This window comes from Heterocephalus glaber, unplaced genomic scaffold (assembly GCF_053883595.1).
Source record: "Heterocephalus glaber isolate CG9 unplaced genomic scaffold, H.glaber_assembly_v1.0 deba00001497, whole genome shotgun sequence".
Lineage (NCBI taxonomy): Eukaryota > Metazoa > Chordata > Mammalia > Rodentia > Bathyergidae > Heterocephalus > Heterocephalus glaber.
The window spans coordinates 15,253,974-15,272,974 of NW_028258320.1; the positions used below are offsets into that span (position 1 = coordinate 15,253,974).

At 37.3% G+C, this 19,001-nt stretch overlaps 1 protein-coding gene across 2 annotated transcripts in view; it reads left to right on the plus strand.

Moving 5' to 3' along the window:
• Window positions 1–19,001, plus strand: part of Pla2g12b (phospholipase A2 group XIIB) — a 28,152-nt gene that overhangs the window by 8,683 nt on the left and 468 nt on the right. For both annotated transcript variants that reach the window (XM_004846258.3, XM_004846259.3), the window contains exons 2-3: window positions 701–789; window positions 14,621–14,786. In XM_004846258.3, the coding sequence (XP_004846315.1) occupies window positions 701–789; window positions 14,621–14,786 (255 nt within the window). The remainder of the gene's footprint in view (window positions 1–700; window positions 790–14,620; window positions 14,787–19,001) is intronic.

The following is a 19,001-nucleotide window of genomic DNA, read 5'->3' on the forward strand; positions in this document are numbered from 1 at the left end:
ATATGTGGGGAAAATTACAACACTCCTTTGAAGATCTAGAACGAGCTAAGTAAATAGAGGGCAGTACTATGCCCATGATTGGAAATACAGAGTATCCTAAACAGGCAGTTGTCTCAAAATTATAAATACAATGGATTGTTATTCAAAATCCTGACAATATTATAGAATTTAGTAAGTTGACAATAAAATTCATATTCAAGAGTAAATGTCCAAGAATAATACAGAAAATCTTGAGGAACGGTAAGGAGGAAGGACTTTAAAACATAGACTCAGTATCTAAAAACGCTTTTATGGTACTGTTAAAATTTCCATTTTGCAAGGGCATTACCAGGTGTTTTTGCTCTGTGTATGGTATGTGGCCTTACAGTGGCCAGAGAAATTAAAAGAACGTGAGGTTTAGTTTGGTTTTGCTATAGCCTTTATCTTCAAGATCATATACTAGAGAACCATTAGAATTGTTACTAAGTGCTCATAAAATTCTTTGAGATGAGGAGAAAACGACAAATATGTTTGAGATGAGGAATAGTGACTTTTAAAAGAAGAATGGAAAGTGTAGGGACCCGAGTCCTATCCCTGGTACCAACCCCCCGCCCCCAAAACAAAAGAAGAATGGAATATGCTTTTGGAAATTTTTTATTTGATGAATGTTCCCAAATACTTCATTTCTAAAATATTTCTTCCCTTTTTTTTCTCCTGCTAGGAAAAGCACCAATGCCCAGACCTGGCTACAAACCTCAGGAACCCAATGGCTGCAGCTCCTATTTCCTGGGTCTCAAGGTACCAGAAAGAGTATGTATCACCAGCATCTCATTCTTGGTCAATTACCACCAGCATTAACTCTGGAATAGTCTAAGAAGTATCACTGATACAAGTGGTCATTTGTGGAATTTAATTGAGCAATATAATTAGGTAGCTTAAATTGGATTTGTGAGAAGGAAGAAATTTTTCAAAGATACCTGATTTCCTTTCTTGGAGGCAGCTGTCCCTCAGATAAATGGATCAGAACTTGGAAACTGCAACTGTGCACACCAGACTTAGAGTATCAAGACATAACTTGAAACAGATCTGACAAGTTGGCTTATTAAATCAAATTAATGATGGGATGGAGTCAGTTGGTACCAAGCAGTAAGAGGTGTTTATTGTATTGGTCTGATTTTTGCCTGCAGCTGACTTTACAGTGACGGTCACACCAGCTATGTTCGAGTATGGACATCATAGAAATCCGCAATTGCACCTGCGACTATTTGTCACACGTTTACTAGTACACAACTGACCCTTTCCCAAATAATCAGCCTCTTCTTCTTCTTCTTCTTTTTTTTTGGTACGGGGATCGAACTTGAGACCTTGTGCTTGCGAGGCAGGCATTGGAACCACTAAGCTAAATCCCTGGCCCAACATTCAGCCTCTTCTAAAACAAGTGACAAATTAATTTCCTTTCAGACTTCTTGGAAGCCCTTTGCCTTTCTTCACTTTAGGAAAGAGGTTTCACGTAAAATGTAGCTGGGGGGAGGGGTTGATATGCAAAATATGATTCCAAATTGTGCCTTAATAAGGCTAAAGTTCATTTTTCTGATGATGCAAAGATTTTACTTTGCAGTAATTTTCTAAGTATCATAATGTGTATTCCTCTAACTAAAATGTTGCTCACCTATATAGCATTTTCATGCAAATGATAAAGAGATACGTTTTTCTCAAGACAATTTTCTTCCATCTGTCAGAATTGGATCTTAACATGTTAGAAAAAAATACTGACTGTCTTTGTCTGGATACTTTTCTTGACAAACATATAAATCTAGAAGGTCTTGGAGAAAGGTACCACCTTTGATATGGTGCCCTTGTGCCATGCACAACCTGGATGCCCAGGCAATCATTAATAACTGTACAGACACAGAAGGAAGAAAAGCCTACCAAATATGTATCATATTAGAGAAACCACACATTTTGGCTATCAATTTAATAGTTATGGAAGTGATACACACTCTATTATTTAGAACTAATCCTTAGTTCAAGGATTTCTGTAACTAAATTGAATGATCACTACGTCTATGTAATTTGCAGTTGTTTCTGTTGTGATGTATGTTTTAGTTTTGGGGACAGGCAAGATTGTCTATTTCAGGTATCAGACAATGGGTAATTTACATATATATATATATATATTTTTAAACCACCAGAGTCCTCATTCTACTTTTGGTGGGTTTGGAATAAAAGTTGAAATAAGAGAATACTCAAAAGACACCCAGGTGGAAAGTACCTATAAATACTCCTCACCTATATCATGAAGCCAGATTCGCACAGCTTCCAGACAAATCCAAGTCTGTTATCAGAAAAGCTAAAGAAGATCCTAAAATGCTCTGTCTACACCCTGCTCCAGTCTATTTTGTAGACCACACAATGATCCCTCTTCTTTGATCACAGCTCTTATCACGTCTCCACCTTGTCCCAGAGGCCTTATCAAATCTAACTACTTACTTGGAAGTCAAGGCTATCAACTTGCCTTTCTTTCTAACAGCACTGTTTTGCAGTGCTAGGCGTCCAACCCAGGGCCCTGTGCATGCTTGGAAAGTGCTCTACTACTGAGCTACACCCCAGCTCCCAGGGTTTTTATGTATACACATATGCAGGCACACACACACATACATATGTATCTCCTACTAAGACCTTTGAAATACTAAACAAACTAACTTGGTCATATGATGATCTGCTCATTTTCTTTCTCTATCTGCTGTATCCTAAATCTATCCTCACCTCTCATAATCTTCTATCAGTCTTTTTTCAGAGCCCTCTTTAAAAATCCTGTCTCATTAGTTGTCATTCTAAGATCTTAGTGACTCAGTTTTTTGCCACAACATTTACAGTTGTTTATAGGACACTTAATAAATGTGTGTACAGGCACATGCATGTGTGTGTGGTGTGGTTTGGCTATGGTCCTCTTGTCAGGAGCTGTGTACTTTGTACCCCTTTCTGCCTTTTGACATACATAGAGACACATTTCAAATGGTGCTGTATAGTCACCTCTCTAGACCCCATCTCTGAACATTGCTGCATAAGAAATCAAGCCTTCAACACATGACACTTTGAGCCTTCTGGGCCACTGTACCATTGCCCCCAGTGCCAAGAAACTGAGCTGCCCCTAGCACTGAGGAGGAGCCTTCTGGGCCACCATATCACTGCCCCAAGCATTGAGGAGCAGAGCTGCCCCCCAGCACAGAGGAGATGAACCTTCTGGGCGGCCATACCACTGCCCCCAGTGCGGAGGTGGTGAGCCAGCTGCACACATTCTCCCCCACCTCCGCTGTTGAAATGAGAAGACACTTAAACAAGTCTCAAAACCACACTCCCAGATCACCTAAAGCAACCCCACAAGGGAAATGAAATGGAACAATCTGATACTAAACAACCTGAACTCCCTGAACTGGCAACAAAAGAGGATCTGGAAAAAATGAAATCTGAAATAATTTCTCAGATAACAGCAGAGATTGTGCCCATATTGCAAGACATGATTAATCAATCTAAAGAGGACACAGATTAAAAAAATATAGAAGCTGAGGAACATGATGGAATCCCAACATAGGAAACAAATGGAGTCCATAAAACAGATGCAAACAGATTTCCAGGAGATTAAAAACTCCACTGAAAGTTTATGCAGCAGAATGAGCCAATATGAGGGCAGAATATCAGATATAGAAGATAAGACTGCAATTAGTGACCAGGAAAAAAAATTTCTTTAAAATAGTAAGGGACTACAAGAAATCAATCCAGCAGCTGCTAGATGATGGAAAGAAGAATAACATAAGACTGATCAGAGTCAATGAAGAAACAGAAGATAGTGCAAATGACATAAAAAAACTGTACACAGAAATGATGGCAGAAAACTTCCCAAGCAGGGGAAAAGAACTTGACATACAGATAAGTGAGGCATATAGGACTCCAACTAGCCTTGATCAAAAAAATCTACACATAGGCATATAATAGTTAGAATTCCAGAAATCCAACAGAAGAACAAAGTTCTACAAGCAGTGAGAGAAAAGAAAGAACTCACATACAAAGGAAAGCCCATTAGAATCACAGCAGACTTCTCAATGCAAACCCTCAAGGCAAGAAGAGCTTGGAGTGATGTTTTTCAAGCTCTAAAGGAAAACAGCCTCCAACCCAGATTGATGTACCCTGCAAAACTATCTTTCAAAATTGATGGAGAAATAAGATACTTTCATGACAAAGAGCACCTCAGGAACTTCATGAATATCAAAACAGCACTCCAAAAAATTATAGATAATATCCTAGGAAAAGACAATGAGAATCACAACCCCTGGAATCCCAGAAGAATGAATCCATTGGGCATGACAAGAAATTAAATGCAAAGGGGGAGAATCCAACAAAAAGAAAAAGACATGACAATGATAAGTCAATATGTATCAGTTATAACCATCAATATTAATGGTCTCAATTCACTGATCAAAAGACATAGACTGGCAGAATAGGTCAAGAAGCAAGATCCAACAATATGCTGCATACAAGAAACACAATTCAAAAAGAAACTCATAGACTGAAAGTTAAAGGGTGGAAAACAATATTCCATGCAGCAGGAACGTCCCCCCCTCAAAAAAACAGGAGTAGCTATCATCTTTGCAAATCAAGTGGATTTCAAGCCAATACTGATTAAGAGAGACAAAGAAGGACACTACATCCTTGTAAAGGGAACGATCCAAGAGGAAGAGATGACAATCGTAAATATATATGAACCAAACACTAGTGTGCCCAACTATATAAAACAAATACTAATGGACATGAAAAATCAAATAAGCATTAATACAATAGTAGTGGGGGACCTCAATACCCCACTGTCACAAATAGATAGATCAACTAGACAAAAAATAAGCAACAAAATACTAGAACTCAATCAAACTCTTGAACAAATGAATTTAACAGATGTTTAGAGAGTGTTCCACTTCACAAAATCAGAATACACATTCTTTTCAGCTGCACAGGGGTCATTCTCCAAAATAGACCACATACTTGCTCATAGAACATGTTTAAGTAAGTGAAAAGGAATTGAAGTTATCCCCCGTATATTATCAGACCATAGTGCGATGAAATTGGAGATCAATAGCAAAAGAAACTCCAAAAATTTCATAAACACGTGGAAATTGAACCACACACTTCTGAATAACCAATGGGTCACAGAGAAAATTAAAGAAGAAATCAGACAATTCCTACAATTAAATCCTACAATTTATTAGTTCCTATAATTCATTAGTTCCTATAATTTTTCCCCATAAGTTTATTGGTACATTTTAGGTATAAAATACAGTTACATACATCATTGGGATCTTGTACCATTACATGAGTATCTTGGTTCTTATTTTTTTCCCCATTCCCCTGCCCTCCCTTCACCCCCTCCACCCTTCCCTATTTGCAAAGACTTTGTTTCCACTTTTTTCCTTTTCTCATAATTTTTCTTTTCCCTTCTTTCCTTTCCTGTACCCCTCCTACTTCCCCTGTTCCTTTAGACCTTTACTTCCTATTACACAATATCACTTATACATTTTTAAAATTATAATATCAAGGTCTAGGAGACATTACCACAGATTTTACAGAAATTAAAAGGATATAGAAAGCATATTACAAAAATCTGTTTTGAAATAAATTTGACAACTTCTAAGAAGTACCTTGGAAGACAAATTAATGAAACTAACTCTGAAATTATATAAAATTTGAATAACACCTATTAAAGAAAGTATATTCCTAGCTTGAAAACCTACCTATATGACAACAACAGGCTCATATACATTTTAACTGATAAATTATATCAAACATTTAAAGCAGGAAAAAAAAGGAACACTTCTCCCTTCATTTTAGGAAATCAACATTGTGCTAATCCTAAAACTGGATAAAGATAATAGAAGAAAAAAGTATGAACATAGACAAAAATTTGTTTAACAAAACAAACTATCAGAAGTCAGATCTGGCAGGATGTAGAAGGGATGGCAGCGTTGGTTCAGCATTGGAAGATCCACTCCCAGAAGTTATCATTTTAACAGAGGAAAGGAAAAAGCCATATGATCCTGTCACTAGTTGGAGAAAAAGTATTGGACTAAATTCTACAACTGTTCATGGTAAAAGCTATCAGGAGACTAGAAGTAGAACAGAACTTTCTCAACAGATTAAAGACATGTACTCCATACTTCCAGCAAAAACGCCTTATATGAATGGAGAAGATACAATGCTTTCTCCTTAAGGTGGGGAACAAGGGCAGATATGCCTACTCTTCATCTTTCCGTTAAACTTTGAAACATAGGCCTGAGCCAAAATAGTCTGGCAATAAAATGACACAATTAGGATAGGATTGGCAAGGTAGAAGCAAAATCTTTATATGTAGATGAAATGATCATCTACAGAGAAAATACTAAGAAATCTCTAGGAGCCCCTAGAACTTGTATTTGAATTTAGCAGGATTAGAAAACCCAAGGTATATATCAAAATTCAGGTCTATGTATACTTGCTATAAATGAAGAATTGGATATTGAAATTTAAAAGTTATGTAGGAGTACAAAGAACCTAGAAAAGTAAAAAAAAAAAAGAAAACAAAAAGTGTTGGAAGACGTTTAGTACCTAATTTGAAGACTTCCTCTAAAGCTACAGTAATCAAGGCGTTGTTGGTGTAAGCAGACATATAGATCATTTGAATAAAACAGAGAATCTAGAAATAGAACCACACATATATGGTCCACTGAGTTTTGAAAGATTATTTAACATTAACATTTTATAGAATATAAACTCAATTAAAGAGCCGAGGAAAAGATAGTGTTTTCAGCAAATGGCACTAAAACACCTGGTATCTGCATATAAATAATTAACCTCAACCCTTTATTTACATACATAAAAATAACTTGAAAGGATCTATGAACCTAAATATGAAAGACTAAAACTATGAAACTTTAAGAATAAATTATAAGGGAAAATGTTTATAAATTTAGGGTAGGCAAGAACTTCCTAGGATACAAAAAACATGATTTATAAAAGAAAAACTTGATAAATGAGATTCCATCAAATTTAGAACTTTAAATGACATCGTTAAAATGAAAAGTCGTCCTTAAACAGACCATATTTACAATGCATATAACCTATGACCAGAATATATAAAGAACTCTTACAGCTCATTAATAGACAACCCAATAAAAAAGTACAGGAGAAGATGATAAATAGCCAGTACAGCACAAGGAAAGGTGTGCAACACTAGAATCAGAAAAATACTAATCAGTACAATAACAAGATTGAATTATACACTCATTGTATCAAACTGGCACTCCAAAAAATTTTAGAGAATACCCTAGGAAAAGACAATGAGGATCACAACCCCAGGAAACCCAGCAGAATGAATCCACTGGGCATGACAAATTAAACGCAAAGGGGGAGAATCCAACAAAAAGAAAAAGTCATGACAAGGCTTTTAAAACTTTTAACTTCATCTCCCTAATGAGTGTATAATTCAGTCTTATTATTGTACTGATTAGTATTTTTCTGATTCTAGAGTTGCACACCATTCCTTGTGCTATACTGGCTATTTATCGTCTTCTTATGTCTACATTTTAATTGGGTTGTCTATTAATGAGCTCTAAGAATTCTTTATATATTCTGGTCATAGGTTATATGTATTGTAAATATGGTCTGTTTAAGGACTACTTTTCATTTTAATGATGTCATTTAAAGTTCTAAATTTTGATGGAATCTCATTTATGAAGTTTTTTCTTTTATACATCATGTTTTTTGTATCCTAGGTAGTTCTTGCCTACCCTGAATTCATAAATATTTTCTCTTATAATTTCTTCTTAAAGTTTTATACTTTTAGGCTTTCTTATTTAGGTTCATAGATCCCCTCAAGTTATTTTCATGTATGGAAAAATACGGTTGAGGTTAATCTTTTGTATACGGATACCAGGTGTTCTAGGGCCGTTTGTTGAAAACAATATCTTTTCCTCGGCTCTTTAATTGAGTTTATATTCTATAAAATGCTAATGTTAAATAATCTTTCAAAACTCAGTGGACCATATATGTGTGGTTCTATTTCTAGATTCTCTGTTTTATTCAAATGATCTATATGTCTTTGCTTACACCAACACTGCCTTTATTACTGTAGCTTTAGAAGAAGTCTTAAAATTAGGCACTAAATGTCTTCCAACACTGTTTTTGTTTTTTATTTGTTTTTGTTTTTAAATTTTCTAGGTCCTTTGTACTCCTACATAACTTTTAAATTTCAATATCCAATTCTTCATTTATAGCAAGTATACACAGACCTGAATTTTGATATATACCTTGGGTTTTCTAATCCTGCTAAATTCAAATACAAGTTCTAGGGGCTCCTAGAGATTTCTTAGTATTTTCTCTGTAGATGATCATTTCATCTACATATAAAGATTTTGCTTCTGCTATGCCAATCCTATCCTAGTTGTGTCATTTTATTGCCAGACTATTTTGGTGGGGACTAGGTTTCAAAGTTTAATGGACAGATATAGAGTAAGCATATCTGCCCTTGTTTCCCACCTTAAGGAGAAAGCATTGTATCTTCTCCATTCATATAAGACGTTTTTGCTGGAAGTATGGAGTACATGTCTTTAATCTGTTGAGAAGTTTCTGTTCTACTTCTAGTCTCCTGATAGCTTTTACCATGAACAGCTGTAGAACTTAGTCCAATACTTTTTCTCCAACTAGTGACAGGATCATATGGCTTTTTCCTTTCCTCTGTTTAAATGACTTTTGGGGGTGGATCTTCCAATGCTGAACCAACACTGCCATCCCTATAACAAAACCACTTTCTACATCCTGCCAGATCTGACTTCCAATAGTTTGTTTTGTTAAACAAATTTCTATCTATGTTCATACTTTTTTCTTCTATTATCTTTATCCAGTTTTAGGATTAGCACAATGTTGATTTCCTAAAATGAGGGGAGAAGTGTTCCTTCCTTTTTCTGCTTTAATTGTTTGATATAATTTATCAGTTAAAATGTTTATGAGCCTGTTGTTGTCATATAGGTAGGTTTTCAAGCTAAGAATATACTTTCTTTAATAGGTGTTATTCAAATTTTATATGATTTCAGAGTTAGTTTCATTAATTTGTCTTCCAAGGTACTTCTTAGAAGTTGTCAAATTTATTTCAAAACAGATTTTTGTAATATGCTTTCTATATCTTTTTAAATTCTGTAAAATCTGTGGTAATGTCTCCTAGATCTTAATATTGTAATTTTAAAAATGTATAACTGATATTGTGTAACAGGAAGAAAAGGTCTAAAAGACCAGGGGAATTGGGAGGGGTAGGGGAAGGGAAAAAAGGGAAAGGAAAAAATATGAGAAGAGGAAAAATAATGGAAACAAAGTCTTTGCAAATAGGGAAGGGTGGAGGGGGTGAAGGAAGGGCAGGGGAATGGGGAAAAAAATAAGAACCAAGATACTCATGTAAAGGTACAAGATCCCAATGATGAATGTAACTGTATTTTATACTGAAAATGTACCAATAAACTTAATGGGAAAAAAAGAGAATTATACACTCATTAGGGAGATGAAGTTAAAAGCTTTAAAAGCCTTGTCATGACTTTTTCTTTTTGTTGGATTCTTCCCCTTTGCATTTAATTTGTCACACCCAACGAATTCATTCTGCTGGGCTTCCAGGGGTTGTGATCCTCATTGTCTTTTCCTAGGATATTGTCTAAAATTTTTTGTGTGTTGGTTTGGTATTCATGCAGTTCCTAAGGTTCTCTTTATCATATCATGAAAGTATCTTATTTCTCCATCAATTTTGAAAGATAGTTTTGCAGGGTACATCAATCTGGGTTGGAAGCTGTTTTCCTTTAGGGCTTGAAAAACATCACTCCAAGCTCTTCTTGCCTTGAGGGTTTGCATTGAGAAGTCTGCTGTGATTCTAATGGGCTTTCCTTTGTATGTGAGTTCTTTCTTTTCTCTCACTGCTTGTAGAACTTTGTTCTTCTGTTGGATTTCTGGAATTCTAACTATTATATGCCTATGTGTAGATTTTTTTTGATCAAGGCTAGTTGGAGTCCTATATGCCTCACTTATCTGTATGTCAAGTTCTTTTCCCCTGCTTGGGAAGTTTTCTGCCATCACTTCTGTGAACAGATTTTTTTATGTCATCTGCACTCTCTCCTGTTTCTTCATTGACTCCAGTCAGTCTTATGTTATTCTTCTTTGCATTGTCTAGCAGCTGCTGGATTGCTTTCTTGTGGTCCCTTACAATTTTAAAGCAATTTTTCTTTTCCTGGTCACTAATTGCAATCTTATCTTCTATATCTGAAATTCTGTCCTCACATTGGTTCATATTGCTGCTTAGACTTTCAATGGAGTTTTTAATCTCCTGGAAATCTGTTTGTATCTGTTTTATGGATTCCATTTGTTTCCTATGTTGAGATTCCATCATGTTCCTCAGCTTCTATATTTTTTATCTATGTTCTCTCTAGATTGATTAATCATGTGTTGCACTATGGGCACAATCTTTGCTGTTATCTGAGAAATTATTTCTGATTTCATTTTTTCCAGATCCTCTTTTGTTGCCAGTTCAGGGAGTTCAGGTTGTTTAGTATCAGATTGTTCCATCTCATTTCCCTTTGGGATTGCTGTAGGTGATCTGGAAGTCTGTTTTTGAGGCTTGTTTACTTGTCTTCTCATTTCCGGGGGTTGGGGGGGTTGCTGCTGGTGCCCACACGGCTCACCTCCTCTGCCCTAGGAGCAGTGGAATGGTGGCGGGGAGCCATTTAGTTCCTATAATTAATCAACAATGACAATACAACATATTGGAATCTATGGGACACAATAAAAGCAGTCTTATGAGGGAAATTCATATCAGTGAATAATCATATTAGGAAAACAGAGCAAGCCAAATTAAAGAACCTGATGCTGAACCTCAAGCTTCTAGAAAAAGAAGAGCAGGACAAACCCAAAGCTTATACAAGGGGGGAAATTATAAAGATCAGAGCAGAAATCAATGTAATGGAGACTAAGAGAATGATTCAAAAAAATCAATGAAGCCAAGAGGTGGTTCTTCGAAAGAATAAACAAAATTGACAAACCCTTACCCAGCCTTACCAGAAAAAGGAAACAAAAGACCCATGCAATTAGGAAAGAGAAGGATGAAATTACAATAGACCCAGCAGAAATCCAGAGGATCATTAATACCTACTTCAAGAACCTATACACCAATAAGATGGAAAACACAGATGAAATGGACAGATTCCTAGATATGTATGAATTACTAAAGTTGAACAAAGAAGACCTAAATATTCTAAACAACCCAATATCAACCAAGGAAATTGAAAACATAATTAAAACCTTGCCAACTAAGAAAAGCCCAGGTCCTGATGGCTTCAGTGCTGAATTCTACAAGAAATTTAGAGAGGAACTACTGCCACTACTGTTTAAACTCTTCAATGAAATTGAAAGGGAAGCAATACTCCCAAATTCATTCCTGGAAGCAAGCATCACCTTGAGCCCCAAAACAGAGAAAGACTCAACTGAAAAAGAAAACTATAGGCCAATCTCACTAATGAACATAGATGAAAAATCCTTAATAAGATACTGGCAAACAAAATGCAGGAGATCATCAAGAAGGTCATACACCCTGATCAAGTGAGATTCATCGCAGGGATGCAGGGATGGCTGAACATATGCAAATCAATCAATGTAATATACTATATCAATAGAGCCAAGGACAAAAACCATATGATCATCTCAATAGATGCAGAAAAAGCATTCGACAAAATCCAACATATATTTATGATAAAAACCCTATAAAAATTGAAATAGCTTCTACCTTAATCTGATCAAAGTCTTCTATGAAAAACCAATAGCCAATATCATACTAAATGGTCAAAAACTGAAATCCTTCACACTAAAATCAGGAACAAGACAAGGATGTCCACTATCACCACTCCTGTTCAATATAGTTTTGGAAACATTAGCCACAGCAATTAGACAAGAGAAAGAAATAAAAGGAATAAAGATAGGAAATGAAGAAGTCAAATTGTCATTATTTGCAGATGACATACTCTATATAGAAGACCCCAAGAATGCCACCAAAAGTCTTCTAGGCTTAATAACCAAATTCAGTAAAGTAGCTGGATACAAGGTCAACACACAAAAATCAATAGCTTTCCTCTACATGAACAACAGACTCCCTGAGAGAGAAATAGGGCAAACAATTCCTTTCACACTAGCATCCAAAAAACTGAAATACCTAGGAATCAACCTAACAAAAGAAATCAAAGACCTCTTTTCTGAAAACTATAGCACTCTGAAAAGAGAGATTGAAGATGCTATCAGAAAATGGAAAGACATCCCTTGCTCCTGGGTAGGAAGAATCAACATAATGAAAATGGTCATACTTCCAAAACTACTATATAGATTCAATGCAATTCCAATTGAGATACCAGCAGCATACTTCATGGACCTTGAGAAAACAATCCAAAAATTCATTTGGAACAAGAAGAGACCTAGAATAGCAAAAGCAATTCTAGGCCACAGAGACGTGGCAGGGGGTATCACAACCCTCAACTTGAAACTGTGCTATAAAGCTACTGTGATAAAAACAGCGTAGTACTGGCAAAGAAACAGACCTGAGGTTGGGCCGGGGATTTAGCTCAGTGGTTCCGCCGCCTGCCTCACAAGCACAAGGACCTGAGTTCAATCCCTGGTACCAAAAAAAAAAAAAAAAGAAACAGACCTGAGGACCAGTGGAGCAGACTAGAAGATGCCAAAACAACTCCAGACACACTCAGCCACCTCATCTTCGACAAAGGAGCCAAACACCCTCACTGGAGGAAAGATAGCCTCTTTAATAAATGGTGCTAGAAAAATTGGGTTTCAACTTGCCAAAGACTAAAACTAAACCTATATCTCTCACTATGCACCAAACTAAAATGTAAATGGATTAAAGATCTAAATATTAAAACAGGAACGCTGAACCACCTGGAACAGAGGTTAGGTAGAACTCTTGAAGACATTGGTGTAGGAAAAGATTTTATGAACAAAACCTTAGTTGCCCGTGAACTAGCACAAACAATCAACAAATGGGATCTCTTCTTATTAAAAAGCTTCTGCGCAGCAAGAGAAACCACCAGCAGTGTGAAGAGACAACCCACAATGTGGGAAAAAATCTTCACCTGCTCTTCCTCAGACAAAGGTCTACTATCTCGAATCTATAAAGAATTTAAAAAAATCAGACCTCCCAAATTTAAAGACCCAATCCAAAAATGGGCATCTGAAATGAACAGACATTTCTCAGACAAAGAAGTAGAAATAGCAAATAAATACATGAAAAAATGTTCAACATCACTGGTCATTCGAGAGATGCAAATGAAAACAACGCTGAGATTCCACTTCACTCCAGAAAGAATGGCTGTTATCATGAAATCAACCAATAACAAATGCTGGTGGGGCTGTGGGGAAAGAGGAACCCTGCTCCACTGCTGGTGGGAGTGTAGACTGGTGCAAGCACTGTGGAAATCAGTATGGAGATACCTCAAAGAACTAGGACTGGAAGTTCCATTTGACCCAGCTCTTCCCCTGCTGGGTATCTTCCCCAAAGAAATAAAAGAATCATACCACAGTGATATATGTGCACCCATGTTCATAGCAGCACAGTTTGTAATAACTAAAACTTGGAAACAGCCCAAATGCCCATGAACTGGAGCCTGGATAAAGAAAATGTGGGTTTTTTTTTTTAATAAAATGGAGTACTACTCAGCCATAAAAAATGAGAAATTAGAGACACTTTTAGCTAAGTGGATGCACATTGAGGTGATACCCTTAAGTGAAATAAATAGGACAAACATGTGTAAATACCAAATAGTTTCTCTAGTCTGAGAAACTGAAAGTGTAAATAAGGACTGAAAGATATAATAGATAATGTGAAATAGGAAGAAAAGGGGCAAAGGGGAAGGGAAGTGGGAGGGGCAGGGGAAAGGAAAGAAGGGAATGGAATTAATATGAGAAAATGAAAAATGGAAACAAAGTCTTTGTAAATAGGGAGGAATTGAGGGGTTAAAGGGAGGGCAGGGGAATAGGGAAAAAATAAGAATCAAGAGAGATTATGTAAAGGTGCAAATTTCCAATGATGAATGTCATCATATTGTATACCTAAAATGCACCAATAAAATTCATTTTTTAAAAAAGATGCTGTATGATGGGATGTGTCCTTGAGATTTTCCAGTGATCTCTTGCTCAACTGAGGCTGAATTTTTTATACTGTTTAGCCTTGGAATAGTTTTTTCAAACAAAATCTGAGATGGAAATATTAACCTAAGTTTTAATTGAGTCTGTAGTCCTATAGCTCTGTCCTTTTGACCTCCTCCCTGGTCTCTGTTTTCCACACTGTTGCAAAGAAAAATATGGCAAATGGGCCAGGGAGTCACTTACTATATTAGTAGCTAAACAATAAGAACTTAGCACCCTGTGACTCACTTTGTCTTAACCCATCGGCGTTTCTGATTTGAAGTGAACAGGTAGGTGTCAGCCATTGGAGGACTGGCTAGTTCACGCACGGAGGGCAGAGCTGCCTGAGGGTGTCCTTGGCCTAAATGTGGCATTTTCCTCCTTCTCCTCTTCTCCTTCCCTTTTGCAGATGGACTTGGGCATTCCAGCAATGACCAAGTGCTGCAACCAGCTGGATGTCTGCTATGACACGTGTGGGGCCAACAAGTATCGCTGTGATGCAAAATTCCGATGGTGTCTCCACTCCATCTGCTCCGACCTTAAGCGGAGCCTGGGCTTTGTGTCCAATGTGGAAGGTAGGTCTCCTGACGACATTTACTGGGCACAGGAGTTGTGTTCTGTTTTCACAGAGGTAGCCAGGGCCCTGTGCTCAGAGATTGTCAGAGCACGGGAGCTGCTCTCTGGAGCACTGTGGCGCCACAGGAAAGGCTGGGGAGGCTCTGGCCACTCCTTCCAGAAAGTTCTTGCTGTCCTGCCCACAGGCTGCTGGCTCTGCTCCTCGTGGAAGGGACCGCACCAAGCCTTCCCAGAGAAATGAAAATCCATCCTATAAGACTGGAAAAAGATTCGCCCAACTGGCCTGGGTTATTCATTCCACTGTTAAATAGTTTTCCACACCAGGAGTTACTCTATATAGAACCACTTGTTTTGGCTTAAGCCTGTTTTTCACATTTTGTTGTTAGGAGAGGAATTTTTAAAAAACCTCTTTGTGTAAAGGTTTCTGTACACTTCAGAATAATTATTTTTTTCAGAATAATTATTTTTAAACACTGCTTAGTTTCCACACTGACTCTCTAATTTCTTTTTCCTAGTTTATCTTAAGAAAAGTTTTAATTTCTTAGCTTCCGAAGCCAGGGAATCACATGCAGGTATTAACATTTTATATTTTCAGAATTCAGGCTTATAAAGTGCTGGCCCCGTGCCGCACACAGGCAGCGCCAGCAGTCAGAGGATCTTGAATATGGTTCATAGATCAATGTCTAGAGTGTTGTCCTAAAGTGAATGTGTGGGGACTTGGGAATATGAATAATTGATTGGGCTCTGTAAGGGGAGAATCATTCTATCCTCTGTCTGCAGAGGGTGAAAAGAACCTGCTGCTAATCTAGGGCCAGGTCAAGTTACTGCCTCCCACCAATGTCCTTCCTATTGATTCTTTCTCCTCAGTGTCTCCTTGATATCCCCCTTCCTAGTTCTGGAAAATTAGTCCAGTCTCTGAGCCCCATCCACTATTTTTTTTTCTTTTTTCTTTTGGTACCGGGGGTCGAACTCAGGACCTTGCTCTTGTGAGGCAGGCACAGTGCCACTGAGCTAAATCCCTGGCACCCCATCCACTATTTTTATGTGGATCTGTGGATCTGTGTAGTCATCTGATAGTTTTCTTTAAGGATTAAAAACAATGTTCATGGCCCTTCCTGGTACAGCCCTAGCCTACCCCTGTCGGCATCATTTTGAATATTCCAGATTTCTCTCCTGACCCCTGAACCACACACCACTGAGCTCAATGGCCCAAACCTTTCTGTCCCCACAGTTCCCTCTGCTTGGAATGCCCTGGTCATTCATCTGTTGGTATTACTGAAACAGCTTTATTGTTCTTGTGATCATATACAATAAAATCCACCCACTTAAATTTTTGTTAAGTATGTTCATAGTTTTGCAGACAATCCCACAATCAATTTTAGAAGTTCAAAAAGGGACCCCCAGCCATATAGTAGACCTCCCCAGACTCCTCCTGCTCGGCTTGAGGCAACCATGAATCTTCTTTCTGCCTCTTGATTTGCCCACTCTGGATATTTCACACAAGTGGAATAATATGTGGTCTTCTGTAACTAACTTCTTTTATTTAGTAATGTTTACCCATGTTGTAGGATGTATCAGAGTTTCATTCCTTTGTATTGCTGAAGGGTATTCTGTTGTATAGCTTTAACATATTTCCTTTATCCCATCATCAGTTGATGTATATTTGGGTTGTTCCTATCTTTTGGTTATTAATACTGCTGCCATGAACATTTATGGACAAGTTTATATGGGGAACTCTGTTTTCACTTCTCTTGGGTATATATCTAGGAAAGAAATTGCTGGGTTATATGGTAATTCTATGTTTAATTGTTTGAAGAACTGACAAACTATTTTCCCAAATAGCCACACCATTTTACATTCCCACAAGCAATGCATAAAAGTTCCAATTTCTTCATACCCTCACCAACACTGATTATTATCTGACTTTTCGATTTGTGTGTGAAGTAGTACCTCATTGTGGTTTTGATTTGCATCTCTCTGGCAAGTAGTGATGTTGAGCATATTTTTATTGGTCATTCCATAATGCTTGGGAAAAATGTCTATTCAAATCCTTTGTGTCCCTTTCTGAATTCTTTTTATTATTGAATTCTGTGTGTTCTTTTTTTTTTTTTTTGGCACTGGGGATCGAACTCAGGACCTTGTGCTTGCAAGGCAGGCATAGGCACCACTGAGCTAAATCCACAGCCCATATGATTGTCTATATGTATATTTGATGATTTATTTACTTAGAGATTTTTTTCTTTTGATACCAGGGATTGAACTTGGGACCTTGCACTTGCGAGGCAGGCGGTGGAACCGCTGAGCTAAATCCCCAGCTTGAGTTCTGTATTTTTAATCCTTTAAGCATTAAGCATGATTGTTAGTTGTGGCTATTTCTAGTTAGCCTCTGTCAGGTTGTAGAAGTTCTCTTCTTTTCCTAGTTTTTTGAGTGGTTTTATCATGAAAAAAGATTCAGTCGTTGTCAAATGTTTTTCTGCATCATGTGATATTTGTCCTTTATTCTATTAATATTGGTTCTATTATGTTAATTGATTTTAGAATGCTGAACCAAATTTGTATTCTTTCTTTTCTTTTTTTTTGGTACCGGGGATCGAACTCAGGACCTTGCGCTTGGGAGGCAGGTGGCAGCACCACTGAGCTAAATCCTCGGCCAAGTGTAATTCTTTTTCCATGTTACCAGATTCAGCTTACTAGTACCTTGTTAAAGATTTTGCATTTATATTCATAAGAGATACTGGTCTAAGGTTTGTTAGGTCTTGGTCTTGTGGCTTTGTGAGGTCTTGGTCTGGTTTTGGTATCAGAGTAATAATGATCTTGTACAATGAGCTGGCAATTGACCCCTCTTTTACTTTTGGGTGAGTTTGAGAAGGATTAGTGTTAATTCTCCTTTAATGTCTGGTAAAATTCCCCAGTGAAGTCATGTGGGATTGGGTTTCCTTTGGGGAAGTTTTTAATTCCTAATTTAAAAGTTTGAACTAATTATTGTATTTATATACACTAGCAATCTACTCACACTTTCTATTTTTTCTTTAGTCAGTTTTAGCAGTTTATGCCTTTCTAGATATTCGTCATTTCCTTTAAATTGTCTATTTTTTTGCATTCCCTTGTTGTGGGTTTTTTTTTTTGTTTTTTTGGGTTTTTTTGGTACCAGGGATCGAACTTGGGTCCTTGCGCTTGCACAGCAGGTGACAAAACCACTGAGCTAAATCCCTGGCCCTGTCCTTTTTATTTCTGCAAGATTAGCAGCAATATCTGTCTTTCATTTCTGAGTTTAGCAACTTGAGTCTTCTGGTCATTTTAGCTAAAAGCTTGTCAACTTTTAAAAATCTTTTCTATAAACCAATTTTATTGTTACATCATTCACATGCCATAAAATCCTTCCGTATAAAGTGTGTGATTCAGTGGTTTTTCATATATTCACAGGGCTGTGCAACTATCACCACCATATAATTCCAGAGCATTTTCATTACCCCCAAAGAAATCCTGTATCTGTTAGCAGTCATTCCTCATCACCCCATATCCATAGCCCATGGCAACCACCAATCTACTTTCTATCACTATAGATTGCCTGTGGCAGACACTTCATATAAATGGAATCACATAGTATGTGGAATTTTGTGCCTGGCTTCTTTTATTTAACATAATGTTTTCAAGATTTCAAGTAGCCTGCATCAGTAATTCATTTTCCTGGATATTCTTAAAATTTCAACTTAAAATACTATAGTTTCTCTGAGTTGCCTTTCCTAATTAATAACCCTAACCCCCAAAGGGATAGGGACCCTTTCTGTGGGCTTCCATACTGGCTTGGGGACATGTTAACTGTGGTCTAGTGTAACTAACTATTGACCTGACCATGCCATCTCCTTGGTCCAAACTGTGAAGTCCTAGAATTGGGGATGATGCCTTTTGTCTCTCACTGACATCTCGGAGAGTGGCTGACCAACATATCCAATGCAAACAAATGTTTCACAACCAGTAACCAATTGTGCGACCCATTCTTGAACAGGGAAAGTGATAGGAAACATAACAGTGTCACCTGAGGGAGGATTCTGTAAAATGGTGAGCATAATGATAGGGGAGATCCCAGTTACTAACCATTATTGTGATCAGCGGGCCCACAAAAGAAAGCCACTCCAAAGAGCATTTCACTTAACTGGATTGGATGGCAGCTTGTCTAAAAAGCTTCTCTTAAATGTGTGCTTTCCCTTTTAATT